Source organism: Lissotriton vulgaris, chromosome 7, assembly GCF_964263255.1.
Source record: "Lissotriton vulgaris chromosome 7, aLisVul1.2, whole genome shotgun sequence".
Lineage (NCBI taxonomy): Eukaryota > Metazoa > Chordata > Amphibia > Caudata > Salamandridae > Lissotriton > Lissotriton vulgaris.
This window is the reverse complement of record NC_141695.1, coordinates 1,558,503,101-1,558,530,786: the sequence shown is the minus strand read 5'-3', so window position 1 is coordinate 1,558,530,786 and position 27,686 is coordinate 1,558,503,101. Positions and strand designations below refer to the sequence as shown.

The following is a 27,686-nucleotide window of genomic DNA, read 5'->3' as shown; positions in this document are numbered from 1 at the left end:
AAGAGTTGGTCCTTCACCTGAAACTCTTGTGTGTTGTCAAGGTAGAACGACATTGCTCTTTTTGGGTCCAGATAGTGAATTTGCTCCTCTTATTTGGAGGGATGAGGCGGAGCGTACAAAGTATGCAGAGTGATCGATTGGCCTACGTGAAATGTAGTGACCACCTTCAGAAGGAAGTAAGTTCTTGTATGAAGCACCAGTTTGTCTGGGTATATGTTAAGATAAAGAGACTTGGATGACAAAGCCTGAAGATGACTGACTCTGCGGACAGATGTTATTACCACCAGGAAGGCTGTATTGATGGTAAGAAACCTTAGTGGACAATTGTGTAGAGGCTGGAAGGGAGTGCACAAATGGACAGTAAGGATGAGAATGAGGTCCACTGGGGCATAATATAGGGAGCAGGTTTAAACAAATGTTGTAAACCTTTCAGAAACCTATTTACAATAGGGAATGTGAAGAGGGATGGCTAATCGGGCAACCTCAGAAAAGCATAAAATGAGCCTAGATAACCCTTGAGAGTGCCCAGAGCAGAGCCCTGCTGGGCAAGAGAAAGGATGATAGAGGATAAACTGAGAAAGGGGGTCAGAAAGTGGATTGATTAGTCTTTCTGTAGACCATGCTAAAAATGTTGCCCAGTGGCAGGCATAAACAGTCTTGGTGGAGGGGCGCCTAGCTGCTGAGATAATGTTACAGACTTCGGGACGAAGGTCAAAAGCTGTGAACTATTGCCGCTCAATCTCCACGCAATAAGGCGGAGCGTTGACAGGATCGGCAGGAGAACCCTCTCTTGCTGCTACAACAGAAGATCCTCCAGAAAGGGCAGCCTGAATGGAGGACCAATGGCAATTCTCAACAGCTCGGGATACCAGCCGCTTGTGCCCAATCCGGAGCCACAACAATGTTATGGGCTCGGTCATTCTTGATTTTCTTGAGAGCTCTGGGCAGAAGTTGTATAAGCAGAAAGCGTACATGAGGCCTGAGCTCTACTTTAAAGATGCCTTGGAAACTCCTGCTAGCAGAACTGTTGACAGTGCACATTCTCATTGATGGCGAATGGATCTAACCAAGGCTGTCCACACTCCTGAAAGAGACCTTGCACCAACTCCAGATGGAGACATAATTTGTGATCCATGAGGCATCTGAAGCTGAGTTTACCCACTCTGGCATTCAGAGAACCTACCAGATGCTAAATCATCAGAGCTATGCCCTACTATTCCAGCCATGTCTAGAGATGCAGAGCCTCTTAACAAAGGGTTCACAACCCACACCACCCTGTTTGTTTCAGTACCACATGGCAGTGGTGTTGTCTGTGAACACTTGCACCAGTCTACCCGGGATAGAGGGTAGAAAGGATTACAATTCCAAACGGATCAATCGGAGTTCCAACAGGTTGATGTGGAGTCCAGATTCTGCTGGAGACCAGAGTCCTCTGATATCTACCTCTCCCAGAATGATGCCCCATTACAGGAGTGATGCATCTGTCACTACTGTCAGATATGGTTGGGGAAGGGGTCTGCCTCTAACTCAATTGTGGTTTGTTAACCCCCACTGCAGATCCTTCGCAGTTCCCTCGGAGATCTGGACCATGTCAGAGAGATTCCCCTGATGCTAAGCCCACTGGAACTTCAGTCTTCACAGCAGAGCCCAGAAATGCCAACAAGCGCCAGAACAGCTCAGATGAAAGGGAGCATCTGAGAGTGATTCAGGTGTGACTGTGGCATGCTGATCGTGAACACCAGCGAATGCAGGAGGGTCACCCAGGTCTGGAGGTGGGAGACGGCAGCCAGGATCGAGCCCGCCTTTTGCAGCCAGTCGTCCAGATAAAGGAAGACACCCCTGATCTCAACCGATGAACTGCTACCACAGCCATCACCTTGGTAAACAACCGAGGGGCGCTGGCGAGGCCAAAGGGGGGTATAGTCAACTGAAAGTGCTTGTTGCCCACCATGAACTGCCGGTAACAACTGTGGGCAGGCAGGACGAGAATATGGAAATATGCGCCTGCAAGTCCAACGCTACCATTCAGTCTCCTGAGTCCAGTGCAGAGAGGACCTGACCAAGAGGGAGCATTTTTTTTTTTTTTTTTTTTGAAAACCTTTATTGTGCAGATAGTAGCATACAAATACGGGCCTACAACCAATTAGGCCGGCCACGAAACAATCTGAAAAGCATGTAAATCAATAAAGGGATTTCACGGCAGTCACCCAGTATATTGCAAACTAGTTCAATCGTAGAGGAGCTGAGTGTGACCGCAGGATGCAGGATCAAAGAAGGTTAATTTTATAATAGAAATTATAGCAGGATCAGTTGCAGTTTAATCATCCGAGTTCCCATAGCGGGCCACGAATCAAGCATCAAAGCATTAAGGCATCAATAAAAACGGTTATCAGCAATAGTCTACAGCAATCAGAATATAGATGCCATATTTCCAATCAGTACCCATCGTAGCCCGCCACGTGCCCACCGACCACCAAATTATTATACTGGTACATAACTGAGTAATCAGAACGGCAAAAGGAGTTACAGTCATTCCCTATACGGACCCAGAAGATAAGAAAAAGGGGGGAGCACTAAAAAGGAAGAAAAGAAGGAACGCCGTGCTGCTGCACGCGCCCCCACAGCGATAAGGGCGAGCAAAGTGACTGAGGACCACGTTGTTGGGGGTGGGGCGTGCAAGTCAGGATATATGTGCAATCAATATCGTATAAAGTAAAAGTAGCTCACCCCCATCCCCACAAGCAATCACGCCGTGGGAAACACGCACAGCCACGGCGTCCAAAGAAAGGGACACAAAAGAGCCGTAGAAACTAAAAAACGGTCAGAAAAAGACCCCAACCCACCCACCCCAACCTGCACCCCTGCAGAAGGCTACGGCCTACCCCCCCAGCAGTGTGCCTGTCGCCCTAAATAGGAGACCCGAAATATAGGAAAAGTTAGAGAGAAGGAAAGGAAGCAAAAGAGACAAAAAGGAAAAAGAACCAGGGGGAGAGGAGAGCCATGAATCGAACCATTCGGCCCCTACCCCCCGCCTTCACACACATTAATGCAACAGCAAAGCGAAATCGACATAGTCTCGGGTATCATAAACCTTCGAAGGAATCGTCCATATTATCGTGGTTGAGGGCACTCCTCATCTCCATCCACCAACCATTAGTCCTCCGGCTCCAGAACCGGCTCACCCCTGTCCTTTCCTAGCCATCGCTACCACGTGGGGTAGAGTAGTAGGCAGCAAACAAATCAAAGTGGAGAGGCCGTATGGTCGAAACAGGAAAGACCAAGGGTACAAACCAAAGGACTCCGGCAACCAGCGGCCAAGCAAGAACTTTTTGCGACAGTCTAGACGTTTCAACAACGACAACGGGAACAACAAACAGTGTGGGTGCACTCTCACCGCCCAGGAAAGTAGAGTCGTCCCCGCAGGATAACAATGGGATCTCGCCGGGGCAGTTCGAATCGACAGTCTACGTTGTTCCCCGATCAGTCGAGCAGGAACGGGCCCCGGCGCGGGGCCCACGCCCGCGCCCGCCACAATCAAGGCGACCCCGGGATCCGGGGCCGCCGGTGTACAGTCTTGCCGATGCACGGCGGCGGCACTCCTCACAGCAACAGAGGGGGACGAAACAGCACACACTCTGAGTCGAGCCGCGTCCATGAGGGACGGCCCGACAGCAATGGCGGCCGTCCTTCTATCCAGCACAAAGGCGTCGAGGGCCAGGGTCGCGCGTAAAGTCTTTAAGGCATCAAGAACATCACCAAGCGTGGGCTCATGCTCACACGACCAGGCCCCCGTACACTTCAGCGACACAAATTCGCCGCCCTGGTTCAGTCCTTGACTCAGGGCGCTGGCCGCCATCTTGCAGATCCAGCCGCGTCCCAGTGTGCCTCAACTTCTGGAGCGGGCTCTCAAGCAAGGCCACCGCGGGAGCCCCCTCGAGCCCCAGGAATGGCAATCTGGGTGCAGAAAGGAGAGCCACCAAAGGGGGGACCGCCAGCGCCACCGCCCCGCGGGCGCCACACGCCGACTCCGGGCGCAGGGCTTCAAGATGGCCGGACAAGGCAACAAAGGGGGGTGCCTCCTATATGGTCTTCCCCCGTCCACGGCGTGCCGCACCTCACTACGGGGTCCTCCGGCCGCTGGACCGGGTCCGATCCGTTGCCATCGGCATAACCGCACAACGGCCTCTCCCAGCCGACCTCTCCTCTCCGCCAGGGGCCGCCGTCGACACCATCTCGCCGGCTGACCTCCACAGGCAAGTCCCCGGTCTCCACGCTGCGGAGGCCCCAGACCAAGCAGGGGTGTAACTTCGGATCCGCAGCTCGCAGGCTCCCCCGGGGCAGATGGTGAGTACAAGCTTTCCTTCGTCTTTCCGTATCTTCCCGAGTATGTCGTCTCGGGGCAGGATGCGTGTCAGGATATGTGTGTTGGGCAGGAAGGCTAGCGGAGCCGAGCTACATTGCGGCCATCGCGGTCGCGAGCTTGGCTCCTCCCCTCCAAAGAGGGAGCATTTTGAACTTTTCCTTCTGGTGTAAGAAGTTGAGAGAGCGCAGGTCGAGGATAGGACGAAGGCCTCTGTCCTTCTTGTGCACCAGAAAGTAGCAAGAATAACAACCATGACCCAATTCTGGCTACAGCACTCTTTCTATGGGTCCTTTGGTCAAAAGAGCCGATGTTACTTCCTGGCGAAGAAGAGATAGGTCGTCCTCCATCAGCTTGTCATAAGTAGGAGGCATGGAGGGAGGAGTAGTCTCAAAGAGGGGGGTGAAGCCCTTTAGGACAATCTGCAAAACCTACATGTCCTATGTTATGAACTACCAGTGGCACAGGTGATGGCAGATTCTTCCACCCACTGGGAGCCCATGATGGGAAACTGGCATACTAGGGGTGTTTGGAAGTAGTGGCTGGGGAGGCATGGTGGACTGAACGGACTGCTGGCCACCCGACCCACGGGACGGTAGGTAGAATGTCCACTGCCACGCGGATGCTGGAAAGCTTGCATGCCACAGTGGCTGGGCTAGTAAGGACATGGCTGCATGCTCCTTCCATAGCCATAAAAGAAGCGAAATGCAGATTGAGGGTGAATGGGGGACCATGGAAAGGCCCGAGGACCTGGCTGTAGCCCTACTATCAAAGAACATTGGCTCTTTATTTCGGGATGAAATTGATTGGTAATTTTGTAACTTGTCTCCGATTGTCCTTAGTAACATTTAAGGAGAGGTCATAGTTCTGGAAGTGCGCCAGCGCTTGGTTGCAGTTTCTGTTCGGGGTTGTGAATGCAAATTTCCAAAATCTATTTGAAAAATGTATACCTCTGTGGGACGGGATACCTTAGGTTCTTGAGCTGTGAATCTTCAACTCAAAATATGTCAGGGAGCTCTGCTAAAGAGAAGCTTCATCTGAAACTAAGAAGAAGCACAAAGCTAAACAGAATAGCAGGACCTGACTTCCTATCATCCCAAGTCTAGTAGGGGTGGGAGTAATTTGTGGGATAAGCTCAAACTGAAAAGCTTAAAAAACCAGAATGGTAGTATTGTACTGATACCCATTCTACCTATTTCTCGTGGCACTCTGTATATAACAAGGACAGGAATAACAGATCAACCTGATGCCACAATATCGATAACTAATACTTCCACAGCTTCAAATTATTGAGAACCAACCCGAGAATCTACATCAATTGAAGTGAAATGAAAGCAAGATGCTGTGATGTATGAAAATGAATCTCATACAGACTTTGAAAATTAAGTGGTATCAGACTCACATGAAGGAAAATGCTACTTACCAGTATGCATCTGTTCTTGGCATGTAGGGCTGCTGACATTCATATCTTAGCATTGATCGCCGCCTAGTGTTGGGTCCGGATGTTTGCACCTTATTGTCCTGGAAGAGTCTTCGAAGTATCACGAGATAGGTGACTCCTCCCCTGGACTAGGGTGCACATGGGCATCTTCTCCATCTACAGATTGTTTTTTTCCGCCATTGGGTTCGAATGCTATTCCTCAACTCAGGTTATGATATTAATAATAACTTTTTATGGGTAGATGGGAATTACGGGGCTCATTATGATGGCGGGCGGACTAATAACGGTAATGGGACCTTCCAACAGACGTGCCTCGGTCCCACCAGCGCAATTAGTGGCCTTTTCACATTGCAGGTGGTGCTGCTGGCTGCAGCACCGTCCGCAATGTGAAAATGCCACTATGTGCATTTCCATGCACAAAGTGGCAGGCATCACGCGGTGCCTGCCACCTTGTGCATGGAAATGTAGAGGGGTATCATGGGTACCACCCCGGTGCACATCCCCACAAAGAGGGGGCCCGCAACGGCCCCCAAGGCCAGTCTCCGCCTGTCTTTTTGCAGCGGACTTTCCGCTGCAAAAACACAGGCGGAAGGGCTCATCATAATCACTACGGCGGTGCCTGCAAGGCACCGCTGCAATGATGCCTTGGTTTCGGGTCCCACAGGTGGGCGGAAAAGGACCGCCTTGCGGGATCATGGCAGACTGACTTTCCGTCCACCGTGGAACGTATGTGATTCCTACCGCCATCCTAATTTGGCAGTGGGTGAATAACATTATGATGGCGGGAGGATGGCCACCGCCGGCCTGGCGGTGGCCATCCTCCCGCCATAATAATGAGCCCCTACATTCCTTAGAAGCAGACACAGTCTCCAGTAATTCAAGAACGGCAACTGCATTTAAGGGTTTGCTCCTTTTTCCTTTCCTTTTTAATTTTGTGTCAAGCTGCTTACTCAAAGAGATGAGGAGTGTATACCTAGCTTTAGGCTTATCAATGCACGTTGAGATATGTATCAATACTAATACAAACAATGGCGTCTAGTATCGTTCTGGGGATAACGCAATTATCAAATTTTTTCTTCTTTATGTACCCTCAATGCATTTATTTCATATGCTCGTATACTCACCAGTGGCGGCTGGCATGGATTGGGGGTGGTGGGCAGGGGTGTAAAAGAAACAAAAACAAACTTACCTGTTGCCGCATCTCTCCTCCACCGTCTCACCCTTTGGGCCGGAAACAGGTAGAATCCAGGCTCCTTTAAGCCAATGCAGCTCTGTGATTGGTCTGAGCGCCATGGTTCGGAGCTCAGACGGGGACTGGGAGCCTGGGCATGTTCACGGGTGGAGAACATGTAAAGTGTGTATGACTGTTTGGTCAGCCTTAGTGAAAGAGCATCTGATTTGATTGTTGATTATTATTTTCTTGGACATCCAACAAAAGACCCTTATGTTTAGGCATGGTTATCAAAAAGTATTTAAGAAAAGGTACATAGAGGTGTGATAAGTAATTAACAGGGTGGATGCCACGTTATCTTTTATGGTGTCTGATGGCCGAAGATCGCCAGAGTGACTGCGGGGCAGGGGTGCTTGCGCAGCCAATAAGCCTGGCTTTATCACATGGCTGTCACATTAAGCTATCTGCATTCAGAAACATATCACCGTTTGTTCTGTTAAGGTAGTCAGGCAAATGCGAGAGATAATTTAGCTGAAGGCAAGAAAGAAGAGGATTTTAGCAAATTACCACAAAACCAAAATCAAACACAGAATCAGGTTTTGAATGCGCATGCGCACTAATCTCAGCCTCGGTACCACACCTGTTCAAAATGATAAGATGCGCCACTAAATATTAAGTATTTTATAGTATATTCTCTGACTCAGGGGCGTAGGAGACACTACATTTCTGGGGGGGACAGGGACAACCTTTTGGACTTTCTAGTACCCCGATTCAAATCAACAATTGTCTGGGAACCGTACACTCCGTCAAAAGAATACAATTGCATAGTTTTGTAATGGAACATTGATAAAGGCAGGCATGTAGTCACAGTTTGCAAGTATGCTTCGATTCACAACGTAATTAGACCAAATGTGAAAAAGGAAGAATAAACTGAATGCTCTTACGACGTGCATGATTGTGAGGGACTGTACAATTTACTTGTGAGGAAGCACATCTTTAACAACTGTCAAAATCAGCAACTGCACCAGTACATGGTGGACTCGGATCTGACCTCTCCCCAAGTATTGGTAAAGAAGGCAAACTAGTGGGTCTGTACCAGAGTGCAACAAATGTCTAGTGGTAGAGCTGACCAGAAGAAGCAAGATTATTCTAAGGTCCACAAGAAAGGTGGGGAGAAATCTAAAGAAAAGAGTCTTCTGAAGGCCCTCCAAAATCTTTCTCTGGTGGTAGGTCCCATTTCTCTTCGTACTCTAACAAGAAACCTTGGTGCTATTTGTGTAAGGAAAAAGGTAAAAGGGCAAAGGATGCTGATTGCTCTAAGTCTATCAATCAATCAATCAATCAATTGAATTTGTATAGCGCGCTACTCACCCGGAGGGTCTCAAGGCGCTGAGGGCGGGGGGTCGCTACTGTGCGAACAGCCAGGTCTTGAGTTCGAGCACCAATACTGCTTCTACTACCCCTAACCCTCCTAGTGCCCCTAGCAATAGCACTGGTAGGGCCCCAAATAGTTTAGCTGGTTTAACCTTGTGTACTAAAGTGGGTTCTGGCCTAGTCAGGACACCCACTCAGGCTGTTTTAGTCTGTGATGGTAGCACTGAGCTCACCACCCTTATTGTAAAGTCCCACTAACTTGGGCAAATACAGACAACAGCCTCTCATGAATGGTCAGGAAGCTGTGGCATACATGAACAAATTGGGCCAGTGTCACTATGGTGACAGAAAAACGTGTCTCTACTGAGCAGATTCTACTTGGACAGATTTACCAAGTGACCAATGCTAACAATAGCAGGGCAGATCATTCCATGGCAGATGTCAATCTCAGCTGGGGAGGGGTAACTGGCCCAAAGAGAGTTGTGGCATCCCCGACCAACCTTTGGACTGTCTACTGGGCAATCATTTGGAAACTTCAGCTTGGTCTAAAGTGGAGTTCATGAGTCATGTAGAAATTATGGTAATTTCAGCCAGTGTATTTGCTGCCACTAGAGCTGCGGCCAAGACGTTAGGCACTGTGGGAGCCCTGGATCCTGTAGAAATGGACCAGCCAGCTCCAAGGAGATGGAGCAAGAAGGATGCAGATGTATCCTCCTCTCAGACCTACAATGAGAATCAGCCTCCTCAGGGAGATGTTCTCAGTACTTGTGAAGGAGCTGTACTAGAGGAGCTTGGGCCTGACAAGGCAGAGAAACTGGGGCCAGGGGTCCTTCGAGGGAAGACCAGTCTGGAGCAGAAGGCCTGCCCCTCTCTTGAACAACTCAGTCATCAAGCTGCTGCTGAGGAAGCAGGACATTTGAGCAGGTCCAACAGGACTCATCAGGAAGAAGGGCTCCTGTTTTCTGTAAGTAGAGACCTCAAACCTGGTGCTACCAGGAGGTTGGTCATACCTATGAAGTTTAGGGGGTTCTTATTTACCCTGGCACATCCACAATTGGCTACTGGTGTAACATTATACGTCGTTAGTATATGCCACTAAGGAACCCAGGACATAGGTACACCAGAGGCTCCAATGTCCTGCAGCATGTATTTTATCACATGTGGTAGTCCACTTAAACTTGACTACAGGCCTGCCCTTACAGCCTGTGTGAGATAGTACTTGCACCTCTCACAACAGTTATAAGTTCCTTATATATGAGGTCACTGCACTTAAAAACTATGTCACCCCTATGGTAGGCAGGATGCTTGGTTCTAAATGTGAGGGTGCCTCTACATGAGAAAGACACCCCTACAGGCCCCGGAGTTAATTCTCCAGGCTTTGGAAGAGCAATCAGCCATTTTAAGGTATATAGTGGACATTAGTTATTATGAGATGTCTAATTAAATACCGCTGCACTGGACCGGGTCATGTTTTGTATCAAACGTGTTGGAATCATACCCCAACACTGACTCTGGTGCTAGAAGAATGATCCCAAGTACTGGCGGCTCCTTAGATGACTTCCCTGTACTTCAAGTAACAGCCTTTCAGGGTCTGCCAGCAACCTAGTGCTGCTGACCACAGACACAATTCTGGCCTCCTTCTCCTGAGCTGAACTTGAGCAAGGGATAGGTGTGATAGGTTTCCTGTCACAGGGAGGTGTAACCACCTACCAGACAGGACTTATTGTATTGGCATGGGGTGGGGCGCTTGCCAGTGGCACCAGACTGCTTTGAAGGGCCATATTTCTGCCTGCCTTGCATACTTCTGTTTGAGACAGTCCATGAACCCGCTGGTTTCCACTCTGGTGCAAAACTGGACAAAGAAAAGGGAAGTATCCTCCCCTCTGTCCAGCCCCTCCTCTGGGAGGGACCCCAGAGTCGTTCCAACCCTTTCCCTAGGGTACTTAGGGGCTCTCCTGTGGGTAGGCCCTCTGATTCTTCATGGAACAAGACTCACTTCTGAAACCAAGACACTCTTCTATCGTTTGGGCACTTGGACATCGTCAGACTTTGACTGGACCCAAGACTGCATCAAGGAAGGCTCCTGCTGTTTCTGGTCTCACTGTTCTTGAAGTATTCTGCGTCGTCTGTGTCTGTGCATCACTAAAGTTCTCCAGAAGCCCTGTGGGCATCAAGGACATCCGAAGTAATCTCCCTTGGCATGAAGGAGTCACTCCCCTGCATCTGCAGGCACCGCAACAAAGCTGACCAGTCTGCTGCTCCTGTCATCCAACTGACTTCCTGTGGCCCAGAAACACAGGTGGTGGTTCTACAGCCCCTAGAGACATGACCTGTCTTCTCTGCAATTTTGAGGACAGTATAACTCATCGAAGCCGTTGGGACCAAACTCATATGCACTGCGATGAATTGCTGTTGCCAAGGCTTGTTGGCTCTGCACTCCAGAGATATTTGGGCTGCAAGACGATTCACCCTCTAGCACCACATACCTCAAAGATCAACATCCTCACTGCATCCTCTGCACCGTGGGCCTCCATCTTTTGTGAGCTGCCTGAGGTCCTCTTGCAACTCCTGTGCCTTCGGCATGTGGGTCCTTTCGAGGGTCTTCCTTTGCTTCAGTGGGCTCCCCTGCTTGCTCAGGGCCTGCTTTGACTCTCCTGCACTTGGTGAGTTGCTTGGATGTTACTGGTCCCAATGTTTGCGTCTTTTTGCTTTCCACGCCATTTGCGGCTACAAAGGCTTGTTGGTCATCCCGCTAGACACCGACCACCTGAACACCGACACCCAATATGGGACCTATTTCATGGCTCCTAGTCTTCCTCAGCATTTCCTGGTCCTCGCAGCTGCAGAAACACGGTCACTGTCTTCACTCTTGAACCTCCCACCATCGGTGGGGATTGTGCTTCTGTGCCTCCTGGTCACTTCTAAGTGACATAGACTCTATCCCCTTTGCTTGCAGGTTCTCTTCTTCAAGAATCCATTATTGGATTCCACCAGACTCCTTCACATGCTTCTTCAGAGGGATCTTATTTGAAGTTTTCCTTTGTCGTCTATGGCAGGTTCCGACATCAATTCACCCCTATGCAGCCGGATTCCCTGGTGCAGGTAACCTGGTTCCTGGGGCATCCAAGGGTGGGATGACTCTCCAACCTCCCGAACTTCAAAAGGGTTTCTTCGGGGTCCTCTGGGAAAGGTCCTTCTTATGTAAAACTAAAACCGCAACTTCTCCTTTGAGTTCCATCGGGCATGTGAGTGTGTTTCTACTCTGCACACAGCCCCAAGAGGTTCCTGGGTACTTACCGAGGGTAGTTCCTTGTGTCTCCATCTCCTATGAGTTTTCTGGTCCAAGTTTTGTTTTCCTTGAAGTTTGCATACCACTTTCTTCGCATATGGTTTGGTCTTCCCCTGGACACCAGTGTAGATTTGGGCTATTTATCTAATTATTTTGAAGTATTCTTGTGTGTATTGATGAAATCTCTGGGTAGGAGATATACCAATGTGTTAGTGATTGTGTTGCATAATAAACAGCCTTATTTTTATAATCATTGTGTGGTTCTTTTTCATCTAATCTACACTGTAGATTAATTGCGGTGAAACAAGCTGCTTTACACTCCTCAAGATGAGCCTGAAGGTTTCACTTCACAGCTACCACTTTGAGAGCTTTATATGGTTATCAAAGACCACTAAAATCACCATAAGGGTTGCCTTTATTAGTGCTTGGTGCATCACTCCAGAGACTGTGCACCTAAGCAAGCCTCCCACAACCCCCAACAACAGTTCTCTAATATACATCTCCCAACAGGGCACAGGTCCTAAACAAAAAGTGGTGGACTCGAGGCCCAGCAGCTAGTCTAAGCAGCTGTGCACCCTTGGGCTTCTGACAACAAGCCCGAGGGCCCTCGCAGGAGCAACCCTCAGATACAGGAGAGGAACAGCACTGGCCTTCACCAAAGTGCCCATCACAGGAAATTGAGGCAAAGCGATGTGGCTAAAAACACAGCTCAAGCCTTCCTTGTCTAACCGTTTTTCATGCCTTTATGTTTTATTGTGAACAGTCTGCTTGTCAATGTTTTTACTTAACAGCCTGCCCCCTTTACGCCGCTGTTCTGATCCATACTGTCTCACTTTACAGTGGTAGACAGTCTGCCTGTGCCTATTTACACTGCTCTCCTGCTACCAGAGGCCTATCAGTGTGTCATGGACCCCAGTGAAAGAAAGAAAATGGTCCTTTCAGGCCAGTGGGTCCCAGAAACCCTGTGTGCTGTGTACAGTATGCCCTCATCTCTCTTTACAATACTCTTCTGGTGTACAGCCTACTTGTGTGTCGGCACTGCTATCCCTTATATAATATGTGGTCTATTTTTTACCCTCTTCACACTGCTGTGGCTTGTCTTCATTTAGACTACTGCTCTGGTGTGTACAGTCTGCCCTGTACCATTTTTCCGCTACTGTCATGTTGTGTACAGTTTGGTATGGACTTTTTTTTATGCCGCTTTCATGCATATACAGTCTGCCATCCGACAAATTCAAGTGGCCAGGATACTAGATGTGGCCTAACGTATAGAGCTTCTGACTTTCCAACTATGCACTCAGGTTAAAGTCCCGGCTTTGGCTCACTATGCTGTGACTCTGGGCAAAACATTTAATTTCCCCATACCTGGAAATAACATGAATCTGACTCGTGTACTATAATCCAGTGTTCACATTAAGCACTGTGATCCCCTTCGGCCAGGTTTGCGCAATAAGAAAACTACAAAAGTGGATAAAATGGTGGGTGGACACCCTGTGACATGTCTGAGTGCCCAGACTTCCCCCCGCAAGCCAGGACCTCTGCAATACAATCTAGGCTTTCTAGCCACCAGTACCAGGCCTGCCACCCACGTGTCATCTAAGCAGGCAGACTGTTAGGCTATTAGGCAAAATGTTACTCCTAAGAAATCATAGCGACCGAACATATCCTCCCACTCAAGAACCACTCTCCATTCATATCACCACTGGGCATCTGTGCTCCTTTGCTTCGTGAAGGTCTGATACACAAGGGCCTAACCTGCTAATTCTTTGTCTTTGTGTCTTATAGAGCATCAGATGTCATTTTTTTGCATTTCATTCTAGAAGTCTCATTGGTTTAAGCACCGTGCACTAGCTGTGCTTCACGTAGCCTTGCACCGGTCACTTTGTATGCCGCACAATGCCTTTCAGCAGTGTGCGCCTAATGCATTCTGGGCACCTCTTCATATTCCTTTTCTTTGTGTGACTCTAGCCCAAATAACTTTCTTGTTTTCAGGAATGCTGTAAATAGCACATTTTACATCTCATGTGCTCAGAGCGCCATGAATCTGGGTCTCTTAATAAGCATTACACCAGCATTGTTTTCCCGCATAACTCCAAAAAAAAAGTTTGTTGGGGCACCCAAAAAGATGGTCGCAGTGGGCGCAACCAACTCTAAAGCCGGCCGGCCGCAGTCAGCAATCAACAAAAGACCTCTCTGCCTTGAACTGGAACATGGCTCTGCCCCACCTCTCACGGAACATACCTGCTCGGGGGTTTGCACAATTGGCTTTCATGGTTATTTGGGGTTCAAGGTTTGCAAATGATTTTTTTTTTACCCAATGCTTTTGTAACAAATACATTCGTGCAGTGTGTGCCCAAGGATAAAACCATGCATATAGTACCAAAGCCCAAATGCTGAAGTGCACGCAATATTTTGGCTCTAATACTACTGTTGCTTCAAACATGAACCTTAATGTTTTGTAGAGTTGAATCCCAGCATAACCTCATTTCCTATGACATGTGAGTGAACGCAGTTCCATAGGCAGGTCTCAGGACAGATTTCCATGCCATTCTTCTCCCGTTTGCGGCATCTTACTAAGTGGGTGATTTTACATGCATGTCCAAGTTAGCCAGCACAAGAGAAGCTTGCTGTAGTGTAGAACTGGAAGCTTCTAATTTTCATAGCAAAAAGACAAAGGAAATGTGGGCCACTCTGACAGAAATACCACTGAGTATAGCCACGATACTGTTTGTTCTCCCCTACTCTCCTTGAAATATTCTTCAGAGGCGGCACACGTGTCAGATCATTTTGTCGCGTGACTGCATGTGCCTTCATTGTTTAACACTCAGGTCACACCACTGATGCGAAAAGTGTGTAGAACAAAAAGAAAAAAAATATCTGAGAAGCAGACCTTCTCCAGCTCAAAATCCACTCTGACTTCCAACCACGAAAATCGGAAGTATATTGTATATATTAATTTTGATCGCTGAGAGTATAGCTCAAAACGATCTGGGTCTCTTAATAAGCATTACACCAGCATTGTTTTCCCGCATAACTCCAAAACAAAAGTTTGTTGGGGCACCCAAAAAGATGGTCGCACTGGGCGCAACCAACTCTACAGCTGGCCGCAGTCAGCAATCAACAAACTACCTCTCTTCCTTGAACTGGAAATAAAGACTGCAAGCAGCGGTGGCGGCGAAGGAGAGGTGTGAAAACATTCCTGTAGCTTTTGCTGCATAACAAAAGGGAAGGTCACAGGTCAAGTACAGGGCCATTAGCACGTCAAAGCACTCGCACTTTGACATACCAATGGTCCTGCCACAGACAGCAGACAGAGGGAAAATTATTTCATCCCCTCGTCCCCCCCACCCTTGTCCCCCGCGTCCCCCCCACTTCAAAATCTGGGGGGGACATGTCCCCCGCGTCCCCCACACTTCCTACGCCCATGCTCTGACTTACCCTCACGATGATGCCCATCCGTTTACTTTCATAGGTGAAGGGAAATATCTGCAGGATAGTGAAGTTCAACACTTGGCCACTAGGTGTCCGTAGCTGCATGGAGGATTGATCTCTGCCCACTAGCGTTAGTCCAACACTTTCGGTCCACTGTACCAGGGCCACCTAAATACAAGAGAAGTGACAGGTCAGACAGGCTGCTGGGGTTTCGGGTTCAGAGGTCACGCAAATGAACTCTGGCAAGAGAAACACAGTTGGTAAGCTAGAGGGAAAAAGTTATTCAGCCATTCTTGTTATTGTGAAAATTGTCAGCATTCTACTTTAGCCGTGTAATGTGAACAAATGGGCCTATAGTGTTGGTGTTTCCTGAGGCCAGTCTCCAGTGCTAAAAGCATTTGATTCTACATCCTCTAGCGCTCACAGAGGTTAACCCCTTAAACCCTGAAAGACGCTTTTCACAGCAGTTTTCACCGTCACGGGGCTGATGGGAATCACACACCTCGAGCATTATTGAAATGTATTCACTTCAGTAAACCACGGATGTAAAATAGACTTTAGTACAGTTACTCTGTGCTGCGCGATTATTTATTTTCCCGGAATAAAACGCGTCATTTCACCTGTAGGAACATTTTGCATACTTTGTCAAATTAAAAAATACCACGTACCGTATATCTTGTCGGTCTTTTAGTGTTTTAGTCGTGAATATGTTTGCTTACTTGTGCTTTTAGTTGAGCGCGAAACAACCACCCCGTGCGTCAGAGCGCCTTAAAGGGGTCTCAAGGTGATACAGTTAATAGAAATATAAACGTGACAGGGTCGAATAGGGATTAAAAATCGGCCAGGGCACGCAAAAAAAAAAAAGGAGACCCACATTTGCATATTGCCTTTCCGCAAACCACTGCCTCTGTGAAATTTTTATAAAAAAATTGGGAGGGGGCTTTTAAAAAAACGTACGGATTCGTTTACACTGGTGAAACACATCTGAAAACAAGTGAGGCCACTTCTGCTCAGGCCCCCTGTCCCGTTCACTATACATACATTGATGGGCCGGCCCCATCGAGAGAAAGGGAGTGACACTTCTGCCGTTGATAAGAGGGAGGTAATGGACGCCCATCTACCCCCAGAAAGGCCCCTCAGGCACCCACTAGGCCGCTGGCGGCATCGAACACAGACACCGCCCGAATAGGGCCCCCCAGGCTGCCCAAAAAAGCAGCCCACAGCAGGATTTCCCGCGTTACCAATCAGACGCTGCGTGAATATGCAGAAATAGTCTTGTTGGAATCAGATACCTTACATTTGCGGTACAATGTTTGGGTTTCTGCTAACATTCCCAGGAGTTGAAGCAAGTGTCTTAAACGGGCTATGAGCAGGAAAACAGGTTTCCGCCAGTTTCAGCAGGGCGCCCCGACACGTTTCTGAGTTATTTGCGCGGGAGACGGCTTCCAGCTGTGCTAAACATGATTATACTTACAGTTGTCATTGCTCACAGAATATACTTTTGTAGTGCTGCAAGCTATAAAGCCTGTGTTAAGAATACAGGCAAGTCCATAGGAGATCCATAGCTACACAACCCGGGAGCATACGTTTCCACTAAACAAGTAACATTTTAGCATACCTCTGCTTTCATCCACCAGAAATATATCCTTGTTCTAGACCTAGACTATATGAGTAACAGGCAACTCGATTTTCCCATAAAGGAGTGACCAGCTGACTCAAAGTCCCAGTAATAGCCCCCCCCCCCCCCCAAGAGACAGACATTACAGTCACCCTCTAGTCTAGGTGGACACATAAGTGTCGCTCAAAAGGGACAATGTACACATAAAAAAAAAATGTATTGATCGAACTATAAATGTCAAAATATTATCCCTAATCTCAAAACATGACGTTACTGGTCACCATAATAGTCTGTCTGCCGTCTTGTACACTGGGGTGGAAGCACCGATATCAAAATGAGGACTCATGCCAGAGGAGATGGATTAAAGCAGTGACTGATACCACAAAAAGGATCCAGCACAAAGAGAAAAGACATGGGCTAACTGTCCATACCGATGGAAATGACAGGGCTCGAGAACTCTTCATGGTGGAAAAGCCAGAGCGAAACACGTGTCAGCGGTTTTCAGAATGCAGAGTCCACCTAAAAGGTAACAATATTTCTGAAGAGAACACCAACAACTAAAAAGTGAACTCACTGAATCATAGCTTTCTTTTTTTTTTTTAAACAGAGATCTACTAGCAGTACGCTTCATTTCCATTCTCTTACAATCTAGACCATGGGTACTCACAAACTTTCTCTGGGGGGCCAAATTTACAGTAGGGTTTGTGTCCGAGGGTCGCACTGGTGGGGGCGGGGTCAGTGGGGGAGGGGCGGGGTTAGAGCAACAAAAAAACGGTGACCATGAGGTTGAACACAGGTCCTGCAGCAGATGCCTTCGTCCACTGAGCCACCAGACCCGGCATACACACATCTCTCTCTCTCTTTTTCTTTTTTATCTCTCTCTCTCTCTCTGTCTCCCACCCTCTGTCTCCCACCCTCGGTCACCCTCACTCGGTCACCCTCACTCGGTCACCCTCACTCGGTCTGTCTCCTCCCTCTCTATGTATCCCTCCGTCTCCCTCTTCTCTGTCTCCCTCTCTCTGTCTCCCTCTCTCTGTCTCCCTCTCTCTGTCTCCCTCACCCTTCCTCTGTCTCCCTCACCCTTCCTCTGTCTCCCTCCTCCCTCTGCCTCCCTCTGTCTGTCTGTCTCCCTCCGTCTGTCTCCCTCTCTCGGTCTCCGTCCTCCCTCTGTCTCCCTCCTCCCTCTGTCTGTCTCCCTCTCTCTGTCTCCCTCCCTCTGTCTCCATCTGTCTGTCTTGCTCCCTCTGTCTCCCTCTCCCTCCCTCCCTCTATCTACCTCCTCCCTCTGTCTCCCTCCTACCTCTGACTGTTTCCCTCGGTCAGTCCCCCTCCCTCTGTCTTCCTCCCTCTGTCTTCTTCCCTCTGTCTCCCTCTCTCTGTCTCCCTCTTCCTCCTCCTCCCTCCCTCTCCCTCCCTCCCTCCCTCTCCCTCTGTCTCCCTCCCTTTAGGTCCCTCCCTCCCTCTCCCTCTGTCTGCCTCCCTCCCCCTCTGTCTCCATCTCCCTCCCTCTTCCCCCTCTCCCTCCCTCTGTCTCCCTCCCTCTGTCTCCATCTGTCTGTCTCCCTCTGTCACCCTCTCCCTCCCTCTGTCCCCCTCCCTCTGTCTCCCTCCTCCCTCTGTCTCCCTCCTCCCCCTGTTTCCCTCCTCCCCCTGTCGGCCTCCCTCCCTCTGTCTGTCGGCCTCCCTCCCTCTGTCTGTCTCCCTCCTCCCTCTGTCTCTCTCCCTCTGTCTTCCTCCCTCTGTCTTCCCTCTCCCTCCCTCCCTTTCCCTCCCTCCCTGTCTCCATCCCTTTCCCTGCCTTCCTCTCCCTCCCTACCTCTCCCTCTGTCTCCCTCCCTCCCTCTCCCTCTGTCTGCCTCTGTCTCCCTCTCTTTTTCCTCCCTTCCTCTGTCTCCCTCCCTCGGTCGGTCATCTCACCCAGCCTGTGTGTGCCCGGGATGAGACAGCTTCCCGGGCACACACCCACACAGCCGCACCCGAGCACTTCACAGGTCTTTAAAAGACCATTTGTATGTTAATGAGGCTTTTGTATTTCACCTCTTCCTAGCGCCCCTGCAGCTCCAATCTGACTATCACTGGTATGCCGGGCCCCCACAGAGCAGCAGAGTCTCTCAGAGTCGCGCGCACTGTTTGCAGACACTCTTTAAATGTTTTTTTTTTTAAAACACAGGTATGAGGCCTGCAAGGTCAGCAGGCCGACACGGAAGGCTTGCCGGGCCGCTGGTGGCCTGCGGGCCGTACTATGAGTATCCGTGATCTAGACAGTTGGTCTGATGTCTCCCTGCTCTTGGAAACAATAGATAATCTACAGCCATTGTTTGTTTTTGGAACTGGTTCTATCATCCTCAATTGAAGATTTTTTTGTATTTCACTGTAACAGTAGCAATGTTTTTATTTTTTATTTTACAGGTGATGGGGGAGGAATCAGTGGAGTATGACCTACTTTTATTATTTTTAACACTCACTAGTTTTGAGGGTTGTACATCCATTGGTGATAAGAGGCTCCCACTCTCCTCCCAAGTCATGTGTCTTGATGAGAATGGATTTCGTGCTCCCTCAATAGATAATCCAGCTGATGTAAGGACGGTTTCCTGAGTGGTTGTTAAACTCTTTTGCAGATGTGGGCTTGTATTGAAATCTACACTTCCAGTCTAAGAACCGATTATCTGGAGAACAGCAGTGAGATTTGTATACTTGGAACTGTAGAAATTACTCTTAAAAATTTCAGAGTGACCATTCCAATCTTGCATTTTTCAAGCATCTCACATTTTGAAGGTGATCAAAGAGTATGAATATGAAAAACAAAACTCATTACTTTGTTACGTACATCTTTGTGCATCTACGAGTGTACAGCCAAGCACGTATGTAAATATACATAGTCTTTCAAAGCCCAATCATCTGTGTCAGTCGTGGTAAGTTAATTTTCAATGGTGGCAGGGCAGCTTCCCTCCTCTTGGACAACTAAAATAAAATTTCTTGCACTTAGGGATTTAAGTGGGATGAAAAAAGTGGGTGGTCTATAAACGGGACATGACCTAAGAAGAATCTTTCCAGGAGGCATGGATTATATAAATAAGAGTGTGGCTTAAAATCCTCTGCTTCCCATGCTGTGCCATCTGACCGGTATTTTGTGCGCCTCTGTGAGCTTTTGGTTACTGCATACAGCCGCATCGCAAAATAACAGACACAAACCTGAAACTAGCCTAACCTATTGGTTTTGCCAATGCTTATTAGCAGTGTTAGATAAATGATTGACAACAATAATTTTGTTGCAAATAATTAGATTTGAAAATGTTTCAATCCTGAAAATATGATAATGTGAAAAGGGGAATGGGTAGAGGACTTTTGAGTGTCTCAGTCACTCCCTTTCTTCATTTCACACCACTTTCCTCTGCAGTCTTTGTTATTATGCCCTATTCCTCTCAACCTATTTCTGAAACCCTGCACATTTCTCACTTCATCTCTTTCCTCTTCAGTACCATCTTTTCACTCTCTCCTGTATGTACTTCCTTGCAGCTTCTTCACTTAGCCACATTCCCAACACACACACCAGTGGTGTAGCAATGGCAGGTGGGGGAGGGGGAGGTCTGCACCGTCAAGCACTAGTTTTGGGGGCAGCGGCCTTCCCCGCACTCTTACCTGCAGGCGTTGTGGCAAATGCAGGGATCGCCAGCAACACCCCCCACCTGTGCTCCTACCGCTGCGAGGGAATGCCAGCACCCCCCTGCCCTGGCCGCCACGGGGCATCAAACGCAGGGGCAGCCATGAGCGGCCAAAGTTCTAGTTATGCCACTGACACACACACACAGCTAGTTTTAATCACTACTCTTCTCACAGTATGTATTATTTTGCGCTGCACCCTCTACCCAACCTGTTACATCTCTTCTCATTTCAGGATTTAGTATATCCTAAAATTAGGAATAAAACATTCCTGAGCTCCTCTCTCTCAGAGAGGGTGTTGTAGCCCGTGGCGGGACTAGGTTTTCCCATTACAAGGAGAATTCCAATGATGAAGCATGCCACCTATGGTGGGTGAGGGATTTTGTCCTAATAAAGGGACTCCTCAAAGGGATAAAGACTAAATCGCTGGATGTGTGGATTCTGTCTTTGTTTGCTAGTTTAGACCCAAGGGTTTCATTGACCCAAGGGTTTCATTGTGTGCTGTGTTGATTGGTTGGAGAACCATCACTCGCAGGTCTTAAAAATGTTCCCTTGGACCCCCTTCTCTCTGTGTTGTATATTTTAGCCTGATAGCAACAAAGCAAATTTGATATAATTTTAACAAACCGAGTACCAATTATGAACAGTTTTATCAAAAATAGCACTCAGAACAATGTTTTCTGGAATTTCACTTAGTCTATGACAGTTTATGAGTGTAGTAACAGCAGCATTTGACAAAGGGAACGGTCTAGACCTCCAAAACCCCCTGTATAGAAGGCTGCATGCGAGCCATGCCTGTATGTAAATAAGAAATGCTTCTTCAAACAAGCATTGGAAAAGCTAATAGGTCTCACCTTTGAGACCTATTGTTATTGGCGTCATTAATGTTACTATATAGACATTAAAATACTTTACATTTATTAACACGTATAAACACTGTGCTTTGGTGCAATTTTATAATATTATTTACTATACTAAGTATTTGCAAAGTCAAGAGGTCTTAGCTCTAAAATGCTAAACTATTGAATTTTCCAATGCTTGTATATTATCTGTAATCTGTGCTGCATTTAGGTGCTGGGTGAGTTCTGGTTGTGAATGGGTGTTGATAATGAGGCATATTTGACAGCTCTAGAGGTGAAGCTGAAGGCAGTGGGCCATAACAGCACTCAGAATACACCCCCATCCAACATTTGGCCTCGCCAGTGAGCACAGTGATGGTCACATATGTATCATTTTAAGTTCCAATTCTAATTATTTACAATAGTATTTTTTTGTTGTTATCAGTTTATATGAAACTGCTGGCAAGCACTCACAAAGCCAATAGGTCTGGCTAGTTATAGGCATATGTTTGCTGTTGTAGCAGAAAATTCACAAAGAGGCATCTAAATGATGGTCAGGCAGCATTATGTGTAAAGCACAGGATTATAGTTCAAATGTTTTCAGCCACAGCCTGAATTATTTAGACCAAACTATAACCCTTTTAGCGATCATCTCACTTAAAGCACCGTCCTCTACAATAGGTTTTTGCCTACGGATAGCGGAAAGCGGTTTACTAGATGAGACCAGTGCTTAATTGTCAGCACCGGCTCTAGTGACAGTCCATATCATGGTGGCCCTCTCTGTCTTATTTCGAGATGAGCACCACAGCAGTTAATATTAGTCATTCAAGCCTTTATTACAGCTTTGGGTGATCTGAAATAGTCTGAATTGTCGCACTTGTAGGAGAGCGATGGTTAGTAGTTATGCTGATACGGTCATTGGCAGAGCCAACTGGGGCAATTGGTGGAGCAGGCTGCAGTGGCCTCCCAAAAAGTGCCTTTGCGCTTACTTTTTTACAAATCAAGCACTATGAGACAGAAAAATGGTGATGTCGCAAAACTGCTGAATCCTTGGATTCAAAATTAAAACTTGTGGAGCAAAAAGAAGGAGTGACAGCTGTGCTCCTCTGCAGCCTCTCTGAGAGGGCAGGAGCACAGATGGTGTTACGCGTCAAAGGGGTTGAAGCCTTGCACGTCAGTGAAAGAAAGCAGAGGACCTGACCCCCTCCACTGTGGCAACCCAGGCCATGCCTGTAGGGCACTGGGTTCTTGGTACCAAGAGAGCCCTTGAGGTGAAGCTGCATGATTTGTTGAAGTTGATCCAAAAGTTGCTAAAGTCATTTGCTCCCTGAAAAAGCAGACCTAAGTATCATGAGCTTCTCTGGGAGTCCAGAGCAAAGAGAGAAACATGGGCAAGAGACAGCAACGTAGAGCACAAGGGGCAGAATTACAGAGTATGGGGGAAGCAGCAGGATAGGACTGAAGCAGCATTGGGTCACAGGTGAGGAGAAGCAACACTGAGGACGAAGGGAGGGAAGCAAACTAAGAGGGAGAGAGAGAGCAACATGGAGTGTGGGGGTGGAAGCAAACTGGTAAGAGATCAATAGTGGCAGCAGGGGAGAAGCAAGTAGGCAAAAGAGAAAGAGCAACACAAAGCATGGAGAAGAATAGAGAAACACATTAGGGAGAAGGCTGGATAATACATAGAGCCTTATTCACAAATGTAAACCTACACTTTTGGTTTAAGTTTGCTAACTTTTTGCTATTCATAAACTACAAGTGTAGTTTTACATGTCATATTTTTACAGTCTTATCTTTTTGATGTGTGGAGTTCTCCAGTCCCAAACATACTACACATAAAACTACACTTGTAGTTTGTGTTTCGGATACAAATAGTAAACTTACTAAAAGTTTAAGTTTACCTTTGTGAATAAGGCCCATATACTCCTGTGGAGTGCCTAAAAAAAGAAAAATAATGTAGTAACTGAAAAATGAGCATTGAAAGTTAACAAGTAATGTACCCCTGTTGCGGAAATGAATAAACACAATGTAGGAAAGTAGGATCTGCTTCTTATGGTTACCCACACTTGTTGCTAAATGTGATACTGTTTTTGACTAGGCTGACTGGGATCCTGCTAATCAGGACCCTAGTCTATCTGCTTTCTCCTTAAACTGTTATGTTATGTACTTAGGTACACTCCAGATTGGATACTAGGGTACCCTTGTCAGTCCCTAGTATATGGTACCCATGTACCCAGGTACCACAGAGACCTCCCTTGGGCTGAAGGATGTATTATTCCACCCGTGAGAGGCCATGCAAAATGGAACCTACAGGCCTACCATTGCCGCCAGTGCAAGTTGGTGATTGCACCACTTACTTAAGATATAGGTTTACTATATCTAAGGGCCACTGCACTTAAAACCTATAAGTCACTCCTCTAGCAGGCCTTTACAATTCTAGGGCAGGCTGCTTGGTTCTAAGTGAGTGGGTGTTACTGCATGAGCAGAACACCCCTGCAGCCTACGGAGTCCATTATCCCGGGTTGTCAGTGAAGCATCCATTTACGACATATAGAGTGGCATTATGGGACAGTGTAATGACCAACTCTAAAACGGGCTATTGTGTTTGGTGACATGCTGGAATCATACCCCCACATCTGTAACTGGTGTGGGAGGTAGGATTCCACCCCTCAAAAGCGAGGTTCGTGAGGTCCCTGGTGTTCCCAATACCAGCCTTCTAGTCCAGGACAGCACAAAATGGTTGCTGCCGACCAGAGACACATTTCTGCCCTCCTGCTGCTGAGCCAAGCTCGAGCAGGGGAAGGCAGAACAATAGGCATCCTGTCACGGGAAGGTGTAACCACCTCCCAGACAGGATTTGGTGTATTAGGGCCGGGTGGGTGCGATTGCCAGCGACAAAGTCTGCATGAGGGCCACATTTGGTGTCCGTGTGCATAGTCCAGTTCAAACCAGTCCTGGGAGCTGTAGGCTCCTGCTCTGGCATGAAACTTGACAAAGGACATGGGAGTAACTCTCCACTGTCCAGACCCTCCCCTGGGAGGGTCCCATGAATCTTGCCAACCCTCTTCCGTGGGTACATAAGGGCTTACCTGGCTGTAGGACCTTAGATTCGACGTGGACAAGATTCTGAACAAGAAACCACTGAATTTGGAGCATCTGTACAGTCTGGACTTCATTTTCGGTCCGACTTTGTCTCCCACTCAGCCTGCTACATCATCTGTGCCCTTACACCATACAGGATCTATGCAGGACCTGTGGAGCATCAAGGACAACCGAAGATATCTCCCTTGGAATGAAGGAGTCACTCTCATGCACCACAACACTGCTGTCTGTTCTATTGATCCTGAGTTCCCACAGACTCCGAAGGATTCAGCAACACAGGAGGTGGGTTTCTACGTCCCTTGAGGTCTGAGCTGTTCTCTCACCAAGTTTGAGGTCAGAATCCCTCGTGAGGGCTGCAATACCTGAACCCCTGTGCACGGCATACATTTGCAAGTGCATATGCTTGTTGGCATTTCCCGAACAAGTGCATTGGGCTCTGAGTAGCCCCAACCTCTGGCACCATTTCCTACCAAGAAGTTAGACCTCCTCATAATGAGTACTACGTGGGCTCAAGGTCCTCTCACAACTCCTGTGCCTCCGGCATGTGAGTCCATTAGTGGGTTTTCTTAGGCTTCCCTGGTTGCTCCAGGCTCGCCCTGACTCCCCTGTGTTTCGTGAGTCTCCTGGACCTTGCTGGTCCGAACCGTACACATCTTTGACCTTCTGTGTGCGTTGCCGTTGCCTAGGCTTGATGGTGCTCCCGCAGGACACTGACCCCTCAGATGTCAACATCCTTCGTGGGACAGCTCATATCCAGCTCCTGGTCATCCCCGATGTCTCCTGGTCCACGTAGCTGCAGAGACAAGGACTCCATCAATGCACCTGAAGCATCCGACATTGGTGGGCATCCGTCTACCGAGCCCCTGGTCACTCCTGAGTGACCCAGACTCTGTTCCCTCTGCTTTCAGGTACTCCTCAACAAGAATCCACCTTTGGGTTCTAACAGACACTTGTCTTCCTTTCAGCTGCGGCTCTTCTTCGAAGTCCTCCATTGGGTTTGACGGCGGTTTCCGACGCCACTTCAGACCGATGCAGACAGCATCCCTGGGATAGGTAACTTGGGTACCTCGGTATCCACTGGTGGGGTGGCTCTCCAACCTTCTGTCTACCATGGGGTTTCTTCGAAGTCCAATGGGAAGGGTTCTTAAACTCTAAACCTTTAACCACGACTTTCCCACAGAATTGTACGGAGCACACAGTTGTGTTCCCACATGCACCCATCCTCCGTGGGGTCACTACTTACTCACCTTGGGTGTTTCCTTTGGATCCCAGTGATTCTACGTCCTCTCGACACTGTATTGTCTCGAGTCGTTTTACTTATACCACTTTCTTAGTATATAGTTTGGTCCCCCCCCGGGCCCACAGTGTATTAGTGCTATTTACAGTCATTTCTGCACTTAAGTATTGTGTGCTTAGTGATTATCTCCACGTAGGAGATACTGTGTAGTACTAGATAGTGGTCTATCAATCAATACATATTTTTATTAGAACAGTGTGCGTCTCCTTTCATGTAACCAAAACTATAATGTTACATTCTGGTAAAACAAGCTGCTTAACATTCCTTCAAGACTAAGTCTGAAGGCTGCTCTCCACAGCTACCACTTGGATAGCTTTCTAAGGTTATCTTTGACTTCCTAAATCACCATAAGGTTTGTTTGGTTTGACTGGTGCAAGGTGCCCACTTTAATCAGAGAACAGCATATACCAGGCCAACTTCACATACACAAGAAGAGGAAGGAAAGCCTACACAAAGTAATGAATAAGAAGCAAGCAAATGAATGACACTGAAGCCAACCAATGGGATGCAATGGACAAAATCTAATCCCACTGTGAGGGAGCAATCTCATAATAGACAGCGCATGCACTTTCTTGTAGGAGAGACCCGAGACCTAAAAGACTCCATGTTTTGAAATGGCTTGATAGGAGAGAAGTAAATATTTAGAGCTCTCTGACTTCCTGTGCTATAAAAACACGGGTCGACCCAATGAGTCGCTGGGACCTGGGTGAATAATTGATACAAACAAGGTGGTCCCAGATACTAAAACGAATAAACCCTAACTGAGCAGCTTGAATTAATTCAAAGAAATTATAACAACATTGTTTTTATTCACAACGTGTACCATAAAAAATTATTCATAAAATACATCCATAATTGATTACATTTGATGCCCCTTAAGAGATGGAAAGGGAAGGGTAGTGTTTGGATAGTGAAGGTACTGAATGAGTAATAGAACAGTGGTCACTATGACCTCAATAAACCAGAAATAATGATTGATTGACAAACTGAAAATCACAATTCATAAATTGATTAAAACAAACTCATGCCTCAGAAAAACAAAATCACAAATGATAAATCAGGAAAGAGGCTGAAGATAGGAAGGATTGTCGACGTTTCGACCCAAACTGATGCAGGCATAGAGTGAAACCTTGCTAGAGGGTCTTCATCAGGACAAGGGCGCGAAAGGGGCAGTGAATCTTGTCTAAGGGACGTAATCAGAGATGGAAAGGGAATCCGTCACGTGGATCAGGATCCTGAAATTCTTAATAAGGCTGTAGGACCCAAGGAGTTCCTATGTGATTAATCTCGCCAAAAATGCAGTCGGATTTGTTCTGACACGTTCAAAACACTGGACTCTAATGAGGGGATCTGGATTGGAGGTTAAATTTGATCGAGGGATGATGACAACCGTCTAGAGGTGTCCAGCTTCTTTAAAAAGGTTCTCGGGCTGTCTCGAGGGTTTAAAATATCGTGGTGAGATGGCCACACACGTAGGTAAGGGAATCTGCTGGAGAGAAAATCACGGGCTTACACGGGGGTTCAGTTCATCAACATTAGTCGGCGTTCGCCGTCCGAATGAGAAAGGATATTGACTTCCTGATGGATTCACTGCCCCTTTCGCGCCCAATTTATGAATTGTGATTTTCAGTTTGTCAATCAATCATTATTTCAGCTATGAGGTAATAGCATGCAAACATGGGGTTTGTGAGGAGCTCCTGGACCTCTACCTCTATAAGGCTGAGATGTTCTCAGTTGAGCTGAGAGTATGTGTGTGGGATAGGATGTTGAGAGGGGTTGTGAGAAGGCCAAGGCATTAGCTGTTGCAAACTACTGCTAGCACCCATTGATCAGATGAGATTTCCTCCCAGCAAGAGAGGAAATCTTGCAACCTTCCTATTATGAATGATGGGTAATCTGAGTGAGATGGGGAAGTCACCCCTCCCCCCTGCCTTTCTTGTTCTACGCAATCCCTAGTGTACACTCTGCTCACCTGCTGAAAGAAAGACTGCTGCTGCCTCTTGTATGTATTGGTGGTATCAGGGGAGGTGACCTTGCCACCGCCTTCTTGAGGCTGCCGACTCTGAAAGGAGCCTCTGGAAGCCGGGTTTTGAAGGGCATTCA

The 27,686-nt window shown here is 47.7% G+C and overlaps 1 protein-coding gene across 1 annotated transcript in view; it reads right to left on the bottom strand.

Annotated features, from left to right (window-relative positions):
* ATP9A (ATPase phospholipid transporting 9A) overlaps positions 1-27,686 on the bottom strand; it is a 482,075-nt gene that overhangs the window by 185,594 nt on the left and 268,795 nt on the right. The window contains exon 15 of the mRNA XM_086932451.1: positions 15,074-15,235. Coding sequence (XP_086788577.1) covers positions 15,074-15,235 — 162 coding nt within the window. The remainder of the gene's footprint in view (positions 1-15,073; positions 15,236-27,686) is intronic.